Consider the following 25,428-nt stretch of genomic DNA (forward strand, 5'->3'; position numbering starts at 1 on the left):
AATTTTTTTTAACAAATTTGCATTTTTTTCAGGTTTTTGAAAATGTTCATCATTTTGTCAGTTTTTCGAGTTTCAGGGACCAGGCAATCTCCGTTGAGGTTTGTTAATAGGGAACTGCATAGTTTCTAGTAACAATGGAATGCTTTTTAACTTTTTAATGTCTCGAATTTTAGCATTTTTTTGATAAGATCTGCAATTTTTTTAATGTTTCCTAAAGTTTTTGTCAGTTTTTGATATTCGTCGATTCTCAAGTGCAAGAAAACCTATTCCGCGTTTTCATAAAAAAGTTACTGCATGGTTTTTAGTTTCATTGGATTTAACAATCTAACCTTTCGTCTTTTAGAAATTGTTTGATAGAAATTGCTATTTTTTTTTCAATTTTTTTGTTTTAAATATTTTTATTTTATTTATTTTTTCTTGCCTCAGTTGCCAGGTAAACGCATCCAGGGTTTGACAATATTTTATTAAATAGTTGCTAGGGGCAATTGAATGGCTTTCAACATTTTAATAGAAGGAATTTCTATTTTGAAGTTTGAAATTTTTTCTAAAATTTATTGCCTATCGATCTATGAGCCACTGATTTTTTAATGCTTCAAATTGGGTTACTGGATAGCCTCTAGAGACACAGAAATGATTCTGAAGATATTTATATCACAATTTTCAGCAACATTTTCTTATAACTTGCAATTGATTTCTTTTTTTATCTTAAATTTTTTGGTCATTTTCAAGTTAATCGATCTTCAAGGGCCAATGAATATTTTTCAGGTATTGCAGATATAATACTGGACTGATTTCAGAAACAAAAATTGGTTTTGAACATATTTTTGTAATAGGTGTTTTTAAAGGGAAAAAGTTTTGCTGTAGGTTTAAAAGCTTCAAGAGTTTTAGCAATGAGTTTGTTTTTGTTTAGTTTTGATTCTTTTAGTTTCTCAATTCTTTTGTGAGTTTTGTGTTCTGGCTGGCATTGTTCAATTGATCTGCTGATCAGGTAGAGTGCGTCCGAGTTTTTCATTCAATTCTTTGAATTGTATTTCAGGACTTGTCCTGCTATGTTTTTTTATTTCGTCGTCATGATTTTTGTTACGACCATATGACGTCACAGCCACTTTTTGTTCATTCGTTCATGCAATTTCAACTGAATTGCATGTGTGACGTCATTTTTTGCTCTTAGTGGAGCGAGTTTTTTTGTTCATGCGCGTGATTAAATTTTTGGTCACTTGACTTACCTCACTCTCAAAAATGACTTCCTCAATTTGAAATTGACTTTTATTTACTTTAATTCAAAACGATAAGGTCAAATGGGTGTGTGTCACTCTAAATGATGGTTATTTGAGATCAGCTAGTAGAGGCAGCAATAACTTATACAGATTTTTAATCAAAATATAACAGATCAGCCTTCAATGAAAAGACGAATTTTTTTGGTCTGTCTTTTTTACTGTTTTTTAGACTGCCGATCTACAAATCTATTGCTGCTATTTTCTGGCAATCTGCCAGCTATGTTCTTTGTTACGATGCGTAACCAAAAAGTGGAAATTTGATTGAAAAAAAGCCCGCCTCGTGCATATGTGTTTTCGCCTTTTGAAAAAATGTTGGAACAATAATTCCTCAGAGGCATTTGGTAGGTGCACTTTTCTATGAGAAGACATGAGAAGAGGATGAGTCACTATAGCCGAAGGTGGGCTTTGGTGCAAACTCTGATGCTATCCAAAGGCGGGGAGTTTTGAAAAATTGATTTTAAAAAGAAATTTGATTTTTTTAAAATGTTTTGTTGCACAAAAGTCAGGTAAAATTTATAATATTGAATTATTTTCATTTCGGCTGAGAAAATTTAGAGTTGAGAATTGAGATAGGTCTTCGTATTTGAAAAGAAAAGCATTTTCGACTGTTGCCTTTGTTTTACCTGATTTAGCTGTAAAAAACTAGCGGTTTTTTCGCCATTGCTTTTGTAACATACTGCCGTTGCATCATTATCATTTCTTGACAGCAAGAATGTGCCAATACTTGTCCATTTGACCATGTACCGAATTGGTAATTTAATTGTGATTTTGCTGATATAAAGATCCATTTAAGGATCTGAAAATATTGTTAGTATAGATTTATAGTATGATTCTTGCGATTCCTACTATCTTTGCTCTAAAATCTGCATTGGTTGCCTTCTTGTTCAAAAATTTGCCTCACATTTATTTGTTGTGTGCATCAAGCAGGATTTCAAAGTTTCCAGAACTTGATGCACCTGCTTGAGATATATTCAAATGAATAAATCTTAGCGTTGAGAAAATTTGGTAATAGTGGAAAACTTATATATGTCGCCCGTGTTTTCCCATTTTATCAAAAAAAAGTCCTAACAATTTTCTGCTGCCATTAATTTTTTAAGTCAAATCCCTGTGAAAATTTTCTCTGGTTCAAACTCAGCAGCAAGTGTTCAAGACAGTTTAGTCAAAATGTGATGTGTCAATTTTTTCTCTGATTTGCTTGCGCTATAAATAGCGAACAAATAGCGAGAAAGAGTTCTACCATATTTTTTGTTTCTCATATATTATTGGATGCAGTTATGATTTTGAGAGCCAAATTTTTAGAATTTTTTGTTCTCTCTGTTTTTTCTATTGCGTTCTGTACAACCGTTTTTTTCGACTATCTACTGTTTAAGTGATTTTAACACGCTTGATTTTCGTGTGATTTTATAAACTGCTCTTATTCGAAGTTAAAAGCAGCTTAACTTGGGAGGCGATTTAGATCCAAAAAATACGGCAAAGTTGGTTTCGTTTGGAATGTTGTGTTTTAAAATTAGCTCCATCGAAAACATTTGAAACCCCTAAGGTAGCCCCCTGCTGGAGCAGTTTTTAATTAATCCTCCGCCCGTTAGTCGTTTGAGATCAATTCGTCGTTTATTATAGCTGCGAAGCTGTAAGCTGAGCGTAGCTATATTGCGGTGCTCTTGGTTTTTTTTGTTTCGTCGTCTGACGCTTCATTTTCGTTTTACATTTGTTCTAGAACATTCTGTCTCGTCACTGCTTAAATGGCTTTTTCGCGCTTGATTTCACGCTTTCTGCGTGACCTAAATTGCGGTTATTCAGAAACAGAATCTGTTCCTAAAACAAAGTTGATTGTAAGAAAACAGATTGTATGGTCCGACAGCCGAGTGGTTAAGTCGACTGGCTGTTAATCCGGAGATCGCCGGTTCGAGACGCGACAGAGAAAATTTTTTTGCACCCAAAAACAACCTCCTTTGAAATAAACTTGTAAGTTTTATAGGCGGCGGCGATAACTATTATCAACTCACTTCTGTATCTTTTTCCATCTGTATTTTACGGCACGCAAGTCTATTTCGCAGCTATTCCGGCAATCTGCCGGCTATGTTTTTTCCTTTTTGTCTGCTTATTCTAGACAATTGAGTTAGCGTTCTACTGAACGTGCTTTTGGGAAGAAAATTTTAGTTTTGTAATGAGGATCAAGTTTTCGCACCGCTTGATTTTTCTATGCGTTTCAAGTTATCTTAACCATTTTAAGCTAATTTAATCATATAGGACACTGGAATTTCGTACATTCATACAATGTTAACATGTAACAGCTGTCTCTATAATAACTTATTGTAGCAACTTTTTAGTCGCTACAATAATTATAGATAGTATCGAGCATGAAGACACAGACTCAAATAAAACTTATAAAATATTCACTATCTTTTAATAGAATGAACTCAATTCTGATTGGACAAAAATGTAAATAAAAAGTATAAATAAGAAAGGCATAACACGAATTATTCATTCATTCTTCAATTGATTCTTGTGAAACTTAGTGCTATTTGCCATCCTCAGAACTTGTGAAATTTTCACATCTTAGCAGAATACCGGAGGCTTGCGAACCTAACACTTAAAAAATTTTTGAAAAACTGCTCACGGAACCTAAATATTAGTAGGAAACTCCTATTAGAATCGCTCTGCAGAGAGGTACCATATGGCGACAGAGATCAAGAGCGTCATTCTGCAACACTAAAGAAAGGGAATCACAGAAAAATTATCACAGCTGAAACTTCAAAAAAAAACAATTATCTCAAAATTCATGTTTATCTCAAACTAATGTTTATTCTTTTGGGAAATTTATCACTCAAAAACAAGCAATTTCTGGATGCCGTTCCACCGATCTCCAAGAGGTACGGAATCTTCATCATTAAAAATTACGCAAACTCACCAAAACTTAAACTCCCAGAAAGTGACATGCACGAACTTAGAAGCTCTATAGAAGCTAATGCAGGAAAAACCAGCTTAATCACCTCACACAAACCAATACTCCAGACCTGTAAACTTTGTCGATTGAAAGCAAACGGACAAGATCCACAGGAGAATTGTTCCTTTCACTCATAAAATACTACAACAGATATGGCCGCGTCGCACCCACCGCACGTATCGCTCAAACGTTTTGCCGGGCTACCCAACAAAAACTGGGACCAGTTTGAAGGTCTCTTGAGAGCAAGCATAGCAGCTGCCAGGATTCCGGCGGATCATAACCAACAAGCCCGATACCTACATTTACACCTCGACGGAAACGCATTAAACTATTATCTACGCTTACCAGAAAACACACGAAATGCCCTTGATGACGCATTAGAACAGTTACGCAACCGCTACTCAGGACCAGACCAGCGGCGTAATCTTGTTAGATTTACAGAGCAGAAAATTTGATCCGGTGAAGGAACAACCAGACGATTTTCTAACTGACTTACAGCGGCTTGCCAACTTAGCAATCGTCGATGACGCTGGTGCCGGAATTGACCGAAATGACGAGCGGACAAGAAGAATCCGAGAACAATTTATACAGGAGATGCCCTTCAAATACAAAAAAGTAACTCAGAGAATTGTACAATGTCGGAGTAAACGACTTATGTTCCATAGTCAAAAGACGACTTCGAATAGACCAATTAAATCCAGAGCCAGCTCACACCACAGCCTTCAACTCACTAACAAGCTCCCAAAACTCTGCTTTTAACGAAGTTGTCGAAAATATAATGGCAGCAGGAATAGCTTCAATTCACGCATCAGTCTCACAAACAACGCCACCAAGATGGCCGAACACCACTCAAAATAAATTTAACAAGCCTTTCACAAACTACAACAGAAATAACACAGCATACAGAACGCAAAACCAAAATAGAAGCTTCTCAGGCTATCAAAACCGCCCTTTCTATCGAGGTAGAGGAAGAGGTACAAGCGCGATAAGCCGATACAACAACCAGAGTCAACAATACAAACAGCGACAACGATCTCCCACACCAATGCAAACTTTTTGCAGGATATGCGCAAGCAACGAGCATACCGCACGTGATTGCACTCAGAGGCAACCAACTTATCGCGACGCCACAATGCCATTCAACCAACAGCCAAAAAACTGAACAATCTGCATGCTTTTCTACAGAATATTTCTTTTTGTACAACTAGTTATAACGAAAACGTTTTCCTGATTCCCATTCAATTAGGCTCAATTACAATGAAAGCCATAGCTGACACTGGAGCATTTAGTAGCGCTATGTCACAAAAACATTTCGATAAAATCTACAATCATCTAACGCAAAAACCCATAAAAAAAGGCACCACTGGAAATTACCGTCTCCACAGCGTTTATGCATCAGTCTCAAATCTTATTCACGACAAATCTAACATTCAAAATTGGCCTTTTAGAGCTCACAGAGGACTTTATGGTTTTTGAGAAACTCTCCGGCATACTACTTGGATTCCCCTTTTTCGACAAAAATGAATTAACAATCGACGCACACAACCGCTATCTACATTTCCCTGATTTTACTTTTCAGCTGAATTTGATGCAAACGGCAGGCTCAAAAACATCAAAACGATTCAATAATAAGCGTAAAGTTTATCTAAAAACAACCACTCGAGTTATAATTAACCCCGGTAAACAGAAAATGATTGAGCTCATGCCCTATCAACCATTAGAAGCAGATCACCAAATTGGAATTATAGAGCCTACAACAAAGCTCGAAAACATAGGAGTCTGCCTTACGAGTACGATAGACAAAGTGCTAAAAGATAAACCAATTCAACTAATGGCTATCAACACAACGGAAGTACCCATCACAATCGAACGGAACACATTACCTGCAACCTTCACGATAATCACACCCGAACAAGCTCGTTATCTTATCCCATGAGAGCCCAAGTTGCTGGAAACCAATAATCTCCCAAACACAACAAAAACCATATCGAAACACATAGAGAAAATAGCGAAGGGGCAGCTAAATCACATCACAGTTAACCACAACGCAAAATACTGGTTTCCAACCCCAGAGACAACACAAGATCCATCTAAACTGTCAGGACTAGAAAAACGAATTTATGAAGAACTCATTCGCTTCAAGAAGAGAGCCCATTCGACCACTGGATAACGTAGAGGATCGAAAAACATTTTTGGACTCCTTTAATGGCATGGAGGTGTACTAACAGACGACGAAAAGAAAAAGACAGAAAATCTCCTTTTGGAATTCAACGACATCTTTACAAGACATCGCCTTGACATTGGCTACACCTCAAAATTTTCAGTAAAACTAACGCCTGATACTGATAGACCATTATAATCAAAAAACCAAAGAGTCTCCATCCATCTCAAAGACGATCTCTTAGTCGAACTCGCCTTATTGCAATACTACGGCGTGATTACAACATTGCCATTCAGTAGATATTCATCACCAATCTTCGCAAAAAGAAAACCGAATGGAAAACTACGAATATTAATAGATCTGCGTAAAATCAACCACCTGATTCGAAATGACTAAAACAACAACAATTTCCCAATAGCAACACTGGCTGACGCAGGAGGCCATCTTGCAGGCAAAACGCTCTTTTGAAAAATGGACGGAAGCCACGGATACTACTCCGTGCCAATGACCGACGAGCAATCTATTCAACTGCTCGCTTTCAATTTTGCATCGCGAACTTACGCATTTAAAAGATTAGCACAAGACTGAGCAGAAGTGTCAGCGCATTTAGCTCATTCATGCGACAGAGTCTTGACCCCGTAATTACCGCTGACAAATGTTTTCAATACGTAGACGATATTGGAGTAGGTGCTCATGATCTCCCAGATATGCTGGAAAAACTATCAGCAGTCTTTACGTGCATCAGAGAATCAGGAATGAAGCTAGGTACAGATAAATGCGCCTTTGAAAAAAATTCAGTTCTTGGGGAACACGATAACTTCAGAGGGTTTGACCCCCATCAACCAGAACTTTTCTCGGAACATTCAAGATGCCGAAAAATGTTAAGCAAACAAAAAGTGATCGGTTTTTTCAATTTTTACAAAGCCTTCATACCAGAGCTAGAAAAGCTGCTTCCTTTTTATAGATTACTTAAGAAAGAAACAGATTTTGAAATTAACGAGGAGCACAACATAATGTTAAATAAACTGACACAAGATCTACAATCAGCCTGTGAAATAACACTGAGGCTACCGATGACCAATAGACAATATGTCATTATGGCCGATGCATCATTCTATGCTGCCGGATTTGTATTAATCATCGAGGATTACACCCAAACGGCAAACGGAACGTCTGAACACAAAATTTATGCACCTGTAAGTTTCGGTTCACGTATTTTCAAACCGAATCAACTCAAGATGTCAATCTACACGAGGGAATTTATTGCCGTTCATTTTGCCCTTAATATGTTTGCAAACACCCTTTGGGGATGCGAGAAACCAATACTAGTCCTAACAGACAACAGAGCTGTCACCAGATTTTTTCAAACAAAGATCATTCCACCAACGCTGTGGAACGTATTAGATCACGTCTTGAGTTTTGACATAATACTAGGACATATCCCTGGAAAACCCAACCTCGCGGCAGATTACCTTTCAAGGATACACAAAACCGAAGGAAAAACTTACACTTCGCATCAACTCGAAGATACCAATCAGTGATGTCCAAATTGACACTACCGCCGAAGCCCCGGACAACTCAATTAATACACTCCTGCACGTAACATCCAAGGAAAATACTAGGAAACACTATCTCTTTCAGACAGTCAACGAAACCGATCAAACAGAAATAAATGAAGAGGTTCATATTCAACAAATAAAACCGGCAAAACTCCAGGCAATCCACGAACACAACCCAATGGACGACTTTGATACAACCGGACACTCGCCATTAAATCTAAGAGCCGAACAACAAAAAGACTCAGACATCAAAAGAGTTACCCGTTGGTTCGAAAGAGGTCCACCGACAACTGGCCAATATCTCTCTTTAGACTTGAAAAAGTACCTGAAACAATACCCAAGACTCGCTATGTTTGACGGAGTGCTACACAGAAAGTTCTACAATCATACAGGAAACAGCTTTATCAAACAATACTGTGTTCCAATTCAATTGCGAAAAGAAGTACATTTCCGCATCCACAACAGTGTCTGGAGCGGACATAAAGGTGTGTCGCGTACCATAGCGGAATTTCGAAAGCGGTTTTATTTCCCCAATTTCACCGAAACACTAACTGACTACATCAGAAACTGCGCGACTTAACTGCGACGAAACCTAGTCCCACAGCAGCTCTGAGACCACCTCTACAACCAATGTCTTCCTTACAAAATTTTCCAGCAGATGTACTCCTCATCGACCTTGTCGGAAAAATGCACCCTTCACCGTACACCTTCATATTATTTGGGATCGATGTCTTCTCGAAATACTTATTGGCAATACCTCTGATGAAAGGTGACGCCGACATTGTAGCCCGAGCGCTTATTTCTATCGTCCTGAAACATTCAAACATTACATCACAGATAATATGCGATCTTGGGACAGCTTTTACGTCACATTTGATGAGAGAACTTGCCACAATTCTTGAGATCAGACTCAAACACTGCACATTGAAACACGCACAAACAATTGGATTACTCGAAAGAAACCACGCCCCACTCAAACAAATTTTGCGAATCAATGAAAACCAAACATCTTCAGACTGGCATAGATATGTTGATATTGCAGTATTCATACACAACACTACCTACGCTCCAGCACTAGGGTGTGCGCCATCAGACGTATTTCACGGACGCACAACAGTCAACCCATACGACCTACGCTTTCAAAACACACAACTTTGGCAAGATAAGCCAAAAGCGGAATGCATAAAAGGAAATCCAGGATGAGCTATTCTCTAAGCTATTCGCTTCCGTTGAAGAAAACCTTATCCATTCATACCTCAAGTACAAGAATTACTACGACAGGAAAGCTAATGCATCTCCCCTGAAAGAGCAAAGTTTTTGCCTCATTTTGGACCCAAAATGTACAACACAAATCGCAACTATGAACAAACAACAGAGCAGATGGATTCCTGATACTTCGACCCGCCACTCAGACCCCTTCAGGAAAGTGTACACAATTGGGTCATCTTCCATCTCGCCCACGTCTCTCGTTTTACTCAATTTCTTAGTCTTACGCACATCCCCCTATTAACCTTTTTCTTGAATGATCTCTTAGTCATAGTGAATTCATTCTTTACTAAAGATTGTATATGTTCCGTAACATCTGAGGAGCCACCGACGTCCTTATCTCTCTTCAATGCCCATTCTAATGCGGCTTCCTTGCCTTCGTCTTTCAAAATTTTCTCAACAACTCCTTTCCGTGCCCCTAACCCAAATGAAGTAAATGTCAACTCTTGAATTTTGTACGTCATGTGCTTCCCAGCCAGTAACTAGGGAGACTCCCAATGACATTGTTGAAACAGCATTAGCACAGAGTGATGGTTGACATGAAACACTAAACTTATTTGATATATAGAGCCAAATATCACTCGGCAGCTCACTAGCTTTCGGACCACGTCTAATTAATTCCATGAAATACTGGGGTGTTCCTACAACATCAATTGCAATGGACGTCGTGTAGCTCCCACAAATAGGAAACAGTTTTTCTCCTACAATTGTCTTTGATATACTATCACTTCCACCTATTTTTATATGTGATCGTGTCCACCAGGGACCAAACTTTATCATTGCATCTCTCCTTTTACAATCTAGGTCAGAGGGAACCTCTCCATTTAGAATTCCTTCAATATTAAATGTCTAGGCGACTGAGCCATACAAATATAAGCTGATACCTTAGCATATATGCATGATTCACCATGATAAGCTGACATATTATCAATAAAACCTTCACCTTGATTTAAATCAGCAAGCGACTCCACTTCTCTACAAAAATCCCCCTTTATCCCGACTATTTTTTCGCTTCGAATCTCTAACGGCAACTTCGGCCAACCCTTTTCACCTACTATTGACTCCCTTCCCTCTTCAACTAACTTAGCCCTTAATTGATGCCAACTCTTCAACCCAGAGCCGTCAACCCATTGAACTTCCTTCCACCCAAGTTCTATTAACTTACCACTCTTTATATACTCCTCCTTAAAGTTACTTATATCCCCCAATAGATCACATCACTTCTTTGCCGCGTATGCCTAAACCAGGCTATATTAAAGATTGTATCAAATGAAAACAAAACTTTAAAACTATAAAAAACGAACCTTTCTGGATGTGTCGATAGAATATTTGACACCTGTAACCCCATTAACTGTCGAGCCATAACACTTCACTGAAATAATAATTCTCAACTCGACAAATAATAAAACAAAAAGAACACTTCCAAATAAAAATCAGCAAACACAATTTAAAAGAATCTACCCCCCCCTTTTCCCCCAACAAATTTGTACCAAAAACCCGTGACCGCTAGCAGTCAATCGAAGCATTAAATATTCAACTGAAATTCAAATCATTGATTCACAATCACCGTTCCCATTAAAATTTCCCCAATTTCGGACAGTTCGTTTCCTCCTGATCCCACAAAATCTAATCAAAAAAGACATTTGGGAACCACTTCAATTAACTCTAACCACATTTCCCAAAAAATTTGCATTAGTTCATCTCAAATCTAATCTTCACTGACGTTACAACTAATGCTAATGGACTTCTCTGGGCCTCCTAATCACTAAGGAAGAGATTGCCAATGCAGCTACGCAGGGAATAAAAACAAAACTAATCCCCTGGGCTCCAGATGCCTCCACCCATTCACCGCATACAGAATGACGAAAGGGGACAAAGCTCACGTTTCTATCTCCAACGACAAAAGTTGTATTGTACTGGCAACAAATTGCCACAGAATCATTCCGAGGAACCCTCTCACAAGCAAAACTGACACACAAAAGTGCACATAACAAAGCCACACAACTGAGCATTTTCGATCTAGAAAAAGTTGACACAACTTAAAAACAAACTCACAATTCAAACTCACATGTTAATGGGTTTTCCAACCCATGCTAAACGCTTTTCTAGATAGCCGCAGTATCGAGCAGGAAGACTCAGGCTCAAATAAAACTTATAAAATATTCACTATCTATTAATAGAATGAACTCAATTCTGATTGGACAAAAATGTAAATAAAAAGTATAAATAAGAAAGGCATAACACGAATTATTCTTTCATTCTTCAATTGTTTCTTGTGAAACTTAGTGCTATTTGCCATCCGCAGAAATTGTGAAATTTTCACATCTTAGCAAAATACCGGACGCTTGCGAACCTAACACTTAAAAAATATTTGAAAAGGAAACATAAAAACTGCACACGGAACCTAAATATTAGTAGGAAACTCCTATTAGAATCGCTCTGCAGAGAGTTACCATAGATAGTATCCGATGGTTTTTCAGTTGATTTTTAATATCTTGGTCAGCATTTAGTTCCACAATTCTTTAGAAGGCCTTTGTAACAAAGTGCCTTTTAATGTAATAAATTAGCTGTACTTCTGACCATTTTCAATGTCAAACATCATTAGTTTGTGTTTGTTCTCATTGACTCAAGAAAACATAAATAAGGAACAAGAGGAAACTGATTCGAGTTTCAAATGGATATCATTTTTCAATTTATGATAGTGTTTATAATTTGTTGGTATTTAGGATAAAATGTACATATTCGGGGGCACTGTAGATTTCGACAAACGGTCCAACGAGCTGTTTGTGTTCAAATTCCCGACATTCCCAAAGTGCACTCTGACTGAAGATCTGTTGCGACTCCTGACTGATGAGAGGCTGCTTCGATTGGCAGATGTCTGTTTCACTTTCCCAGATGGTGGTCGACTGCATGCACATGCAGTGGTAGTGGCTGCAAGGTGTACACTTCTCAAACAGAAAATTCTCTCTGCTAGGAGGGAGTGGAGAGAGAAATGCAAACAAGGTGAGCTGGTTAACGACACGATTTGATGATTGTTGAGGTTAATAAACTAAACGATTGACAATAACTTCAAGCGCAAAATTGATCTCTGAATTTCATTCAAACTAGGTTGTTAGCGATGACAACTCTTTCGCTTTTACTAGCCGCGTAGCAATAGTTAGGGTTACTAATGAGCTGACCAATCTTTTTACGATTCGAAGAGATGTATTGGAGGAGATTGGAGGATTTTGTTCACAATTTGCATATATCTCTTGTCTATCATTAAGTGGGCTTAGAAGATGCGAAATGCTTTTTAGTCGCTGCGTTAGTATAAAATGAACAGAGGTATTTGTGATGGTTTTAGTTGGTTTTTAATTGCTCTCGACCGAAGTTTAAAGTAATTATTTCAAACGTGTGCATTTATTATGCCAAAATTTTAGCGTGACTGTCTTAGCTTTAACATCTGAGCTAAAACATTATTTCGCTCGCTTGAGCAATTTATGTTGAATTTTTTAAGGTCTAAGTGTACGGTTCACCAAAGCTGCTGAGGAACGCTTGCGTAGGCAGATATTGATGGTTTAAAGGACAATCTATGATTAAAAATTGAACCCGTAATAGCAACTGGAATTTTTCAAACCAAATTAAATTTTTATAATAGCCTAGCGTTTCGTCTGCCATTGGGTTTTGTCTGGCATTGTTCAATTGGTCTGCTGGTTAGGTACAGTAATTTTTTGTTTTCCATTCAATTCTTTGGATTGTATTTGAGGACTTGCCCTCTATGTTTTTTTCGTGTGTGCTGTCTCGAGTTTGCTTAAGTTTGCTTTGTTTTGGCCAGGTCGAATCCTAATTAGTTTTAGTGTTCGTCTTTTTGAATAAGTCTGATCTTTTCTCTACCGAATTCTCCCCTGGATTAAGCATAATACCGAACATAAAACAAAATAAGGCTTATTATTCGATTATTTTATGGTCTTCCTTCAAACTCAATTGCGTCTCAATCGTAGATGTTTTCTGTCACTTGCTAGATTTTTAATATTTGCAATTTTTAATTATTTAATGTTTTTTTTTAATATTTTTAAATGTTTTTAATATTTAAATAGTTTTTAGTATTTTTTTTATTTTTTTCCGGCACCGCGGGGCCACATGTCTCCTCCAACGTTTGATAATAAGCTGCTGCATAGTATCTAGAGTTGATGGAATGGTTGTCAATATTTTAATTACTCGAGTTTTTGCAATTTGTTGATATTTTTTTTTTCAAATTTTTGGAAAATTAATGTGTTCCAAGTTTATGGATCTTTATGAGCAACTGAAACTATTCAAGTCTTGAAATAAGGATACTGGATAGACTCTTGAGACATTGACATGGTTCTGATGATATCAATATTACGATTTTTAGCAGGATATTGTTTAAATTTGCAATTGGTTTTAAAATTTTTGTATGTTTTTGTCCTTTTCTGAGTTTAACGATCCTTAATGGCTAACGAAACTTTCTAAGTTTTGCTAATGGATTACATGACAGAATCCCAGAGACAAAAAACTGTTTGTTTCACTGCGAAATCTGAAAACTCTTTAATCATTATTACAAAATTTTATTACAAAATTATCATTATTACAAAATTTTGAGCAATTATATTAGTCCTGTTGGTCTTTTTTATGCGATTTTTAGCTTGACCGATTTTTCGTCTGACCCATTTGACTTTTCGTCCGCAGAAATGGGATGAAGTGGGCATTTTATTATCTTGGAGCCTTTCACCTCACTAATCTCGCAAGTATGCGATTCACAGAAACTGTTTTGGAGACTTAGTGTGAAGGGCGGTTCTTAGAAATTGATCCCACCATCACACGCCGCGCCCCACATCAGCCCCCCAATCTGCACCCTGCACATCGTTCAGGCCGTAAGAGCCCAGTTTAGCCGAAGTTCCCCTCCCATCGTTGCCCCTCCCGCCGTCAATATCAGTCGTAATACGTTTTTAAGTGCTCTCAAAAGTTCGTTGCAATTATATTAGTCCTGTCTTTTTGATGCAATTTTTCGCTTGATCGATTTTACTTACTCCTCTTAACCCCCCCCCCCCCCGCTCGCCAGTCGTTCGAGAACAAATCGCCTGAAGTTAGTCGGTTATGTTTCTCGATGTCTGTTGGACTGCGTGTAGTGGATTTTTCAACTGTGCCGTTTCCGAGTGTATGCTGAATTTGTTTAATTGGCATTTCGGTTGTGTGTTGAGCAGATCCCTCCATGTGTGGAACTCTTCCTGAAGTTTTCATAAATGAAAGCAACCGCAATGCATTCCACCTTGTGCTTCAGTACCTCTACACAGACAGAATCAGACCTGACTTCACGTCCGCATCTCCTGGCGATGAACTCCTCCTTCAGATCATCAAGGTAAACGCTGCTCAGTTTTGAGATCTGATCGATGGAGTCGCCGCCTTAGTTTAGTGGGCTGATAACTTTTACGCCCTACCCACACGTGCATTTTTGTTTGCTATATAACAACGCATAGAGAGCGGGTAGAGAGGCAACAAAATAGATCATTCTTTTGTTTTTACTGAGGTTCTTTGGCAGTTTCTGGCTCTTTCGAAGTTTTTGTAACTGCCGCCACAGCTTTTTGGAACTAGAATCAAAACCAGTTCCTATCAGTACCGTAAATAAGAAATATGTCATAATGTAGAGACGAATATAATTGGAAGTGGTTCTGGAATAAATTGTAAAGAGATGTGCAATCTTTCGTGGAAAATGGTTTGGTGAGTATTTTTAGACAAACCAGAATGGTTGTCATCCACTTTCCATCTCCATTCATTCGTTTTGTAACCTGTTACTTAAATTGACGTCAAATTGAGTGATCGACATATATAACAACTAGTTTAATGTAAGCGGATGACAATGTTGAGATAACAATCCACTCTAAGTAAAGCAACAAAGCACAAACTCAACGTATTTGTCATTTTGTTCAATAGTAATAGCGACAACGATGAAAGTTTGTTTGACGCTGTATTTTGTATGCTTTTCTGGTCTTGAGGAAGATTTGAAGGGATTTTTTGTTCATTATGAGTATGCCGATTATGGTATTCAGAGGCTCTGTAGCATAGTGGTTAATGCGCCCGTCTTGTAAACCGGAGATCAGTGGTTCAAATCCGCTCAGAGACTTCTCTTCAATTTTAATAAATGTAGGCTGAGCGTAGCCATATTACGGTGATCTTGGTTTTTGTTTCGTCTGCTGACGCTTTTTTCGTCTTACACTTGTTCATGCCGCAAACTTCAAAAGTGCTACTTTGTTGATCTTTTCATGCCGCTATTTCATTGTTCCTTTGCTACTTTTATGTGCGTGACGTCATTTCTAGAGATCTTTCTGTTCACCCCCTTCAAGGTCAATAGGACTGCCATATAATGATCAATGTTAATAGCAAAGCATGACGACCAAAATAAAATAACGACTTCAAATTTTTCAGATTTTTTTGGTTTGAAAACGTTTTAGTCTGCAAAAAAGTTGACAACTGCAGCAACTCAACTGTATCTATTGCTATCTATATTCTACATCACGTAAGTCTGTTTCGCAGCTATTTGAGTAATCTGCCGACTACGTTTAATGATGGAATCGTTGCCTAAATGGGAAAGAACTTTTTCCGAAGAAGATGCCAGTAGTTGTAAGTGATGTTCTATATATATGCATATTGTTTTTCAGATCCTTCAAAAGAAACTATGCCAAACTCGTTTTGACAACGTGATGGCCTTTTTGTCCTCATTTTTTTTCGCTTATTTCGGAAGTTCTCAAGACATGAGCTTTTGGCCAAGGTGTAGTGTACCGGAAAGAAAACGAGTATGAAAGTCCTTAAGATTTCCCGTTTCCCCAGATTTTCGCTAGGTTCGGTCCAGCGGTTTTGAATTGTCTTCATGAATTGTGACAGACGATACTGTTTAATCTCACTACAAAGTTTTAATGCCATTCACAATGTTCTACTTGATCTAAATTCCTTGAGCTGCTATCGGGTAGTACTTGCACGCTCTCCTTTTTTACAATTCAAAGAATAAGAATTTGAATTGTATTGGTACGCTGTCTTTTTTCAAGATCTGTTCAGTTTTATCGACCTTTTCATGTCACTGAAGTCAAATTGGGGAAAAGTGATTTTAATCACGCTGGAGTAAGAGGGGCGAGTAGTTCAAAGGCGGGAAATTTTTCAAACCCCTAAGTGAAGTGAAAAATCTATTTTTTGTTTTTGAGAGCGAGTTTTTTTTACACTTTCGCGCGGCAATTTAATTTCTGTTCAAGTGGTAAATTTCGCTGTTTAATAGCCGCCTCAGCTTCTCAGCCGGCTATTATAGCGCTCCGATTTTTTTTACTTCATCGAATAGAAATTTTTCTCTTTATCGTAGTTCACAGCTTGTTCAACATTTTGCGTGAATTCTTTTTGACTTCTCTAGGCTAGTCAATATCAAAAAGTCAGTATCAAAAAACCAAATCAGAAATGGAAACGGGATAAACCCATAAAGGCCAACTTTAGATACCCGTTACTCAAACTTTGTCCTTAGTTGCCATCTCTAATGCTTATTGGTTTTGATACTAGCCCCTGTGTTTTCTCAGCCCCTGAAGAAGGAGTATGTTCAGCTCCGAAATGGACATCAAAATAGTTTGCACTTTGAAATTGCTTGTACAAAAATCATTCTTTCACTAGTTTTTTCTCTTCTTTCAATCCCAATCTTGGTTATGGGAATGAACTGCGACTATTTTCTGGCAATCTGCGGGGTATGTTTTCATTTCATTATCTGCACGAACATTTTTAGAAGGGGATAAGTGTGTTCTAATAATGCATAATTGCAGTTGTTTAGACCTCGAAGCTACTTTAATTCATGGCACATTTTTTGGTTTTGCCTGTTCTTGTAGTTCTGTTCCTTAGTCTCCTTAACGACAGTTCTCAATGGCTCTCTATTGAGCCATATTTTAACTAGTTTACTGGTCTGACAGTTTTTACGACTTCATTGCAAAAATTGTTATAGATTTTTTGGATTTGGATTTTTTTAGTTGTGTAATTGTTTTTCTTGTTCCTGTTGATTGGTGTCAATAAATACAGCTGTCATTGGCACTTCAGTAAGTCATGTTAGGGTGTATTTATTTCTGTTCAAATATAACGGTTTTAACATTTTTGACAAAACTTGTCAACAAATATTAGGCTTTTTTATAATTTGTGTGTTTTTGAAAGTGTTTGTAGCTAGTCTCATTAATAACAGGACGAATTTGATCTCTAATGACGATTAATTAGTCCTACTAAGTATTTGAGTTTGTTGTTAATGATTCTAATGGTTTTGAACAGATCTTTGAAAATCTTTTTGAACTTTTGATTGTTACTTGAGTTTTCGCGGTCCCTGTTTTGTTTTCATTCAAATCGATATATCTTTTCTATTGTTGGATAGTGTGATAGATGTTGAAGATTTCATTTCTGATTTTGTTTCGATAACTTCTACAGCACTTATTTTTTTGACATTTGTAAAAATTGTTGTTTGCCAAATTTCGTCTGTATTGTCCTTTCACTTTCTGTGTTTTTCTGCAAAGCTGGTGTTTGCTGCCTAAGTAAGCTATCTCAACCATCTTTAACAGACATTAGACTTCTTATATGCAGTTTCGAGCTCTTTCTTGCCATTTTGCCGTATTGAACGCTAATTTAGCTGGTTTTCGTGTCCTTATTTGACTTATAATATTTTTCGGATTTTTTTTACGATAGTTTTGACTGTGTTGTGTGGTTTTGACTGCGTTTTTAGTTTATTGAGATTAAGATTGATTTTTTAGTAAATAAAAATTAAATGAGTCAAATTTTGTCCTTTTTCGCCTGTTATTTTTTTGCTTTCACAGAAATTTTCTAGTGAAATAATTTTGACTTTAATATGGGTGTTTTGATAAGGAAGAAACCAAGACAGTTTTTACTGAAATGTAAAAAAAACAGTTTTGTAGAAAAATTTTAGCGTTTCTGGTTTGGTCTTTTCATTGGATACACTGTGTCTGCCAATATGTTGAGTAAGTGATTTGAACTAAACTTTTTTGAAGGGTGATTGGTGACGAGAGTTCTTGTGACATTTGGAGGCACGTTACTTTTTTATAAGACTTGTTATTAGATGTCAATTTTTTCGATCTAATATATTTTTCCTCTGTTTCCACTATATCACTCTCATGTCGGTTCATCTATCGTTGGTTGAACCAAAGTACTAACTCTAACGCATGCTTTGGCATAGAATTGACTTTTAGATGAACATTGATTTTTTAATTGTCTTCCTTTTTTGGTTACGACCATTTGCGCACACGCCCAAAGTCAAAGTTCGACTCATTTTGAGAACTTCTGTCACTACGCGGCTGAATTTGCGTGTATCTTGTTTAACTGCAGTTCTTGGACCAATCGTTCTATAAATTTAATTAAGATATGCCTAGCTTCATTCAAGAAAATGAATTCTGCACTCACTTATTTAACATAAGTTGATGCAAACTCGAAGTGCAATCACAATTATACATATATAATATACAATATATTATACATATTTGTACTATACATATTTTAAGATCATAAATTAATCCTGTCTCACTTTTTGCCAATGTTTTTAATGAGCTGACACAATTTATTTTTGAACTGGTTTTTTGAATTTTAGAATCTCGCCTTTGTTGATTTGTTGCTCTGGCCCTGAGCCGAAGATGTTTTGTTTCTAACGTGAACTGCTATGACGTGGTTAAAGATTTGTTTGAAAAATTCGTGTTATGTTTTCTTCAACGCCTCCAAACTTCAAACATTTTCATTTTTGTCGAAGTAATCAATGTCTCCTTTTTTAGTTTATCGCATTTACATTTAGTCAATTTGGTGTTTTTTTAAGACGAGCAGTGCAACTGGTTTTGGTTTTTAAACCAATTCTGTCCATTTTTTCATGCTAGTCGTCAGGTCCTTCTACCTGCATCACTTCATTTGTTACGCTCTTAAGTTGTGACTTTTCAACTGAAATGTTTTTATCATAAATAAATACCCACTAATAAATGTCATTAGACCTTTGTTGTTAATGATTCTTACGTTTTTGTGTAGGCAACAAACGAAATGAGAGCGACTGCGTTAAACAAATTAAAAAGTCTTACGTGAAAAAGTCACTTGAGATCACAGAAAATTCTTGAAAAGAAGCGAAAAAATGCCCAAGAAAAAATAGTGGTTAAGGTGTGAGACGGCCATCTGAGAGGCTGTTCTTGATCGCTTTGTGATGTTTGTTTGATTCGAAAAGGAGTATTGGCAGACCGTTTTTTTTGTTTGAGAATTTTGGATTTGATCACTAGCCGGCCCTCATCTCAGCGGCTTCTCATAGCAGCCCAATTCTTGTTACTTTGTTGAACAAATGTTTCGTTTTCCCTTAGTTCACAGCTTGTTCAGTTAGAATACTTAGTTTTGTTAGAAATACTTTGTTAGAAATACTTTTGCTTTCTCTTGAGGTTGTTTGATTCTTCGTTGATTCTGCTCAATGTGCTTTTATGCTGCAGTTGCTCACCAGAACAATCTAGAGTCAACATCGAAAAACTATATCAAAAATAGGAACTGGATAAATCTATAAACCCGGAATTTAGAAGCCCGTTGCTTAAATTTTACTCTTGTAGGTCTTAGTTGCCTTCTCTAATGCTTATTGGTGTTGATACTATCCTCTGTTTATTCTCATTAAGAAAAAAGAGTGCCTAATTACGAAAAGAAATCAAAGTAGTCAGCACTTCAAAAATGTTTTTATAACAATCAATTTTTCATTTCTGTTCTTTCAATCCGAATCGGGGTTATAGAATCAATGGGGGCTGTTTTCCGGCAGTCTACCGGTTTTTATTAGCTATCCACCAGCTTTAATTCTCAGATGTCGTTTTATAAAAGAAAATAGTTTTGTAAAAAAATCGGGTTTTTTGGCCTTTTCATTGAATTCTCGGTGTGTGTCAGTTGTTTGGCGGGTTAGTGACTCGACCTAAAATTTTTTTAAGGCTGATTGGAGAGAAGTTTGGAGGCACCTTATTTTTTTTGTGAAATGTAAAACTTTTAAAATTTTTGTTTTTTCGGTCTCATAACTTTTTCTTCGGTTTTCACTATATATCTTTTGTCGTTTCATCTAGCAGTGGTAGTCGTTGGTTGAGCCAAAAGTACTAGCTGTACCGCACGGTCTTTTGTGAATAACTTTTTTATATTCGAAACTTGGGTAGAATATTCTAAGAAAATATCAGATTTTGATATGTTTTTATCTTCCCTCTACGTTTGGTTCCCAAATGATCAGTGTAATTGTATAATAATCGTTAAGTGAGTAGTTGGAGTTGGACTAAGTGTTTACTTTGAGTCGAACTTCGATTTTTTTTATTCGTCGTCTTCCCTATTTTTGTTATGCCCATTTGTTCACGCGCCATGAAGGTTCGTTCGACTCGTTTTGATGAGTTTATTACTCTGCAGTTAATTTGTGCGTATCGTCATTTTATACTACATTTTTGGATCAATCGTGCGTTACATTTAATAAAGATATTTGACTCACCTCACTCAAGAAAATGACATCTGCAGTCATTTATTCGAAATTGATGATGTGAACATGAAGTGCAATTCATTAGGGTCACACGAAATAGATAATTAGAAGGCTACCTCTGCCCTCTGTTTTGCTCTGGTGGTACTCTGGTGGCTATGTTCATAGTTCGTGTGTATTTGCAGGTGTGCAAAGTGGCGGCGGTGTATAAATTGGCGAGACTTGAGTGTCTGTGTCTAAGGTTTCTCGAGGAGACGATTTGCATGGATAATATCCTCTCTGTCCTCTCAGAAGCATACTCCCTTCAGCTACACGCTCTTAGGTTGGTTTATGCTTGTTCTCAAACGACTTTTGTGCCGATTTTATATTCCTGTTGGCCCCTTTCTCATGCAGTTTTGTACCACCAATTTTTGTCTGACCAAAAATTGTTGTGACTTTTAGTCTCGGGATAAAAGCACGAGGGAATTAAGTCGCTGAGCAGGCCAGCAGTTCTTTAAGAGCTGTTTTAGTCTCTAACTATGCGATCCACCGACACTGCTGAGGAGATTTAAATTCACTCCCTACCCACTTCTGCCTCCCCGCCTCCTTTTGCACGCTCCCCTTTTTTGCTCACCATTGCCTAGTCAGGTCGGTGTTCTCAATCTTAAGGTAGCTACAAAAACCCAAGCAAATCCCATGCTAGTCATTTGAGGCTATTCAAATTTTTGTTTAATTTCTTTAATTGAATCTTGGAGGCTTTAATTGGTTGCGTTGCTTTCAAAGTGGATGTTAATCGAAGAATAAGGTAAAGCAGGAACTTCTATTGTGTATTTCTTGTTTTCAAAGAACGGATAGCAAAAGAATTTGTTTAAACAAATTTGTTAGGAGTGAATGTTATCAATCAAAGTTAGAAATAGACCGAGATTTCGTTAGAGCAATTGTTTTTAAACAGATGTGTTAGATGTTCGTTTGCTGGAAAAAGAGTTAAATGTTAATTTTTAAAACATTTTAGCCTTTGCTTCAGGGCAACAAAAAGACATAAACGCTTAGCTCTATTTTCACATGCCAAAATTTTGGATTACTATCAAATTTCCAATAGTCTCTTTTCATTAGTTGAATTGGAAAGTTGAACTATTATCTATTCCATTAAGGCTGCGCCCATCCTAATTGCTATAATGAGCAGTTATAGTTTAGGTTATTAATAGCCAATCTTATCTTCCCTAATAGCCAGCCGGCTATTATAGCTCTCCTATTTTTTACAATCCATTGTGTTAAAATTGTATTTGTGTGCTGTCTTTTTACGACTCGAAGAGGAGTATTGGGGAGCGCCTTTTTTGATTGGCAATTTTGTGGAGTGTATTTGAACCAGGAAGTGAAATGCGTGAAAACAAATTTTATAGATTAAACTTGATGAGCTGAGAAAAGAGAGTGGTTTTTGTTCATGTTGATTATTTGAGAGAGAGAGAGAGAGAGCGAGAGAGAGAGAGAGAGAGAGAGAGAGAGAGAGAGAGAGAGAGCGAGAGCGAGAGCGAGAAAATAAGCTGTAAAAAATTTTGACTGAGCGAGCGGTCACGTGCGGCTTTTTGAAAGCAAATTTTATAGTTTTAACTTTTTCAGTTAAATGTGTTTCTCTCAATTATCGCAACTGGTAATGGTGCGTTTGGAAGTTTTTTGACCATCTGAACCAAATTTTACACTTTTTGGTTCATTTTTTATCTATTTTTTGCCATTTGACCTTGTTTTAAGCTTTCTCAGCTATTTTTCTTCAAATATTAATAGAATTTAGGGTGTTTTGTGGTTAAAATCTTTTTACCTAGCATTTTTGGTTTCCTTTCAATTTGATTAGTTTTAACTTTGAGTTGTTTTTTTTATTTTAAAAAAAAAATCGAGTAAATTTGAGCAATTTTCTGCCAGTTTTTGTCTGTTTTTTAAGTTTTTTGCCTATTTCTTTCAAATTTGTGGTTCTCTCTGTCGTCTTTCTTGACGAATTTTTTTAATAGCCGCCGTCTGCCTCTCAACGGCTACTATTTAGGCGCTCTTCTTTTAATTCGCTGTATCTTTTGATCACGTTTTTCGTTTTACAAGTCAACCATTTTAACGTTTGAATTCTTGACTTACTTCACTGTTTTAACTGAATAGATTTAAAATTCTTTTACGCATTGAGTTACGCAATCTAGTGAATATGGTCAAAGTCAAACGATCAAAATCGAAAGAGACGTGATAAACCGATGAAACCCGGTCATTCAGTCATTGAGAATTAAGTTATCAAAAGTTCATTACAGTGTTTTACCGTTTATGAGTTTTGTTCAAATTTTTATAGATAATGTTCATTTTGTCCTTTGTTCGTTTGCCAGCAAGTTTCCCTTTGCTCGGGTTTTCTGTATGAGCCAGTTTTTCAGTTGATTTTATGATGTTGCGAACTACTTGTTTTTCTGTATTACTAAGTTCTAACTGTGCTTTCGGAGTCGCACCTTAATGCAATTTTTATCGGATGCTTTTTGTTTCTGTCGTTTTGTTTTCTCATGTTTGTATTCCTGTTGCTGCTTTAAAATGTTTGTTTTGAATAGTTAGGAGGTGCTTCAGGTCAGTGAGGATTGTCAGTTTTCTACTCCTAGTCGTTTCCGGAACTCTTCCGGCTACGTTTTTTTAAAGATGTTTTCACGCACTTTTCTGATTACATCGGGCATCAATATAGCTCGGCGCGCATTAGGTTGCAATAGAGGCCCTTAGCTAACAATAGTAGACTTTTAGCTGCTTAGCGTACTGTAGTTGCTGGGAACGTCTAAATTCAAGAAGTTTTCGACCCCAAAATGGTTCTTTTTTGTCATTTTTGATTTTCTTCAAGAGGACTTCAATTGACAATTGATTAGGGTCTTAGTAATCTTTTGCAGGCTAGAAATGTTCTTCAGAAATGTTTTTCCCAGATAATTTTTCCGATTTTCTAAGTTTTTGAAATTTTTTAGTTTTAGAGTTTTTCCAGACTCAAGGGTCAGGTAACCTCCTCTCGGGTTTTTTTAATAGGTTACTGCCTAGTTTCTAGTGGCAATGGATTGGTTTTCATCATTTTGTTATCAAGAGTTTTAGCAACTTCTAAAAGTTTCTGAAGTGAGATCTTCGATATTTATGGGCCAATGGAACTCATTTTGGGATTAAAATTGGGTTACTAGATTGTTTCTGGAGACAAAGAAACGGTTCTCAAGATTTCATTTTCACTAGTTATAGCGACCTTTCAGTAAAATTTGAGATTGTTTTCAAAAATTTTTTTAAAAGTTTTTGTCAGTTTTAGAGTTCTATCGATCTTTAAGGGGCAAGAAACTTGTTTAGGTCTTTCAGATTGGTTAATGGACAGATTCAAAAGAAGAAAAGAAACGTTTCGATTACAGTGCTATCTCAAAATTCAGTAATCTTCAACTTTCGCAATATTCAAATTTTGTCTTGTTTCTATCTTCAGTGTCCAGTAAACTTCTTTGAAGGCTTGTGCTTCGTTTATTTTAATGGATCAAGTGTGTCATTTAGGTAAATGCGTGAAGAGTTATAGCAATAGCTATTTTTTTAAACTAGTAATAGTCAGTTTGGAAGAGTTTTTTCTATTTAATGCAAATAATGCACTTTTAGAATACATTTTGAGTCTTTTTCACCATTTTGCCGTGTTGGAAGCGTTTTTGACAGTTTGTGTTCTGCAAATCGTTATAGCGTTTGGAGAGTTCTGTGGTTTAAATAAGTTGCTCTAGATGTTTTGGCTGCTTTTCAGTTGATTGATTTTAATTTTGAGTTGTTTTACTTAAAAATTATGTAGTAGTTGTAAGCAAACTTTGGCTGATTTTTGTCTGTTTTTCTAGTTTTTATGAATTTTTCTTATTCTCCTGCTGTAGTCAATTGTTGTTGGATCTTTAATTTTTTGATCTATTCGATAGCTGTTGCTTCTTAAGGTTGACAGTGAAGACTAGACAAGGAACTCTTCAATGAAATGACACAAGCTTCCTTTATTTTCAGTCTTTTTGTTATTTGCTTTTTATCGTTGTTAAATTTGTGTAGTTTTTCTCAAAATGAGGGGTCGGAAGTAGCGTTTTAGCATTTTTTGGATAATGTTGTCAGAGATGTTTCTAAAGATTATTATTTTTTGACTTTGTCCTTCATTTCTTTTTCTCTTCCTAGATTTTCTGTATAAACTGTTTTTTGTTGGTTCGTCCCTCAATTGGTACTGCTTTGCTGAGTGAAGACTATATTTATCGGAAGTTTTTGCCAATAATTATATTCGTATCGCTACTAGTAAACAAGTTTTTGTCACATTAATTTACCAGTTTTTTTGTCAGATATTTTTCATTGTTGTTTTTTCCCTGGTAAAAGCGACTGTGAGCGAAAGGAAATCCAACTCATTGCAGCTGAATAGTTGAGCATTCAGACTGCCAACCAGCGGGATCAATTTTTTGCAACCTTAAGAATTTTATAAGCTACGCACCCTATAAATTAAATTGCTCCGCTTGTTAAGAACAATAATCCGATGTTAGTCGCGTTCTGATCAGTTTTTGATGTTAGATATTTATCTATGGCTAATTCGCCTGTTTTGTATCAAAATGATAATTGAGTAGAAACGGAATTCTTCAGCTGTGTTTTTTAAGATCTCTTCACACTTTCATGAGTATTGAATTCGAATTGGAGAAGTTATTATTGTCACGACGAAACAATAATTGGAGCAAAAAAGTGAATGTCTTTGCGGCGTGAACTAACTTAAAGGTACAGTAAGAAAACGTTTGATTGAAATTTCACTTTCTGGGTGGCCG

The 25,428-nt window shown here is 36.6% G+C and overlaps 1 protein-coding gene across 3 annotated transcripts in view; it reads left to right on the top strand.

Moving 5' to 3' along the window:
• The window catches only part of LOC142336324 (leucine-zipper-like transcriptional regulator 1), a 76,092-nt gene that overhangs the window by 28,009 nt on the left and 22,655 nt on the right, over positions 1-25,428 (top strand). For all 3 annotated transcript variants that reach the window (XR_012758899.1, XM_075385073.1, XM_075385074.1), the window contains exons 8-10: positions 11,934-12,210; positions 14,409-14,563; positions 20,854-20,990. Coding sequence is in view for 2 of the 3 variants with exons in the window: in XM_075385073.1 (XP_075241188.1) it covers positions 11,934-12,210; positions 14,409-14,563; positions 20,854-20,990 (569 nt within the window). In the remaining variant the exon portion in view is untranslated. The remainder of the gene's footprint in view (positions 1-11,933; positions 12,211-14,408; positions 14,564-20,853; positions 20,991-25,428) is intronic.

The sequence above is a fragment of the Convolutriloba macropyga genome, chromosome 3, assembly GCF_964194025.1.
Source record: "Convolutriloba macropyga chromosome 3, txConMacr16.3, whole genome shotgun sequence".
NCBI classification, from domain to species: domain Eukaryota; kingdom Metazoa; phylum Xenacoelomorpha; order Acoela; family Convolutidae; genus Convolutriloba; species Convolutriloba macropyga.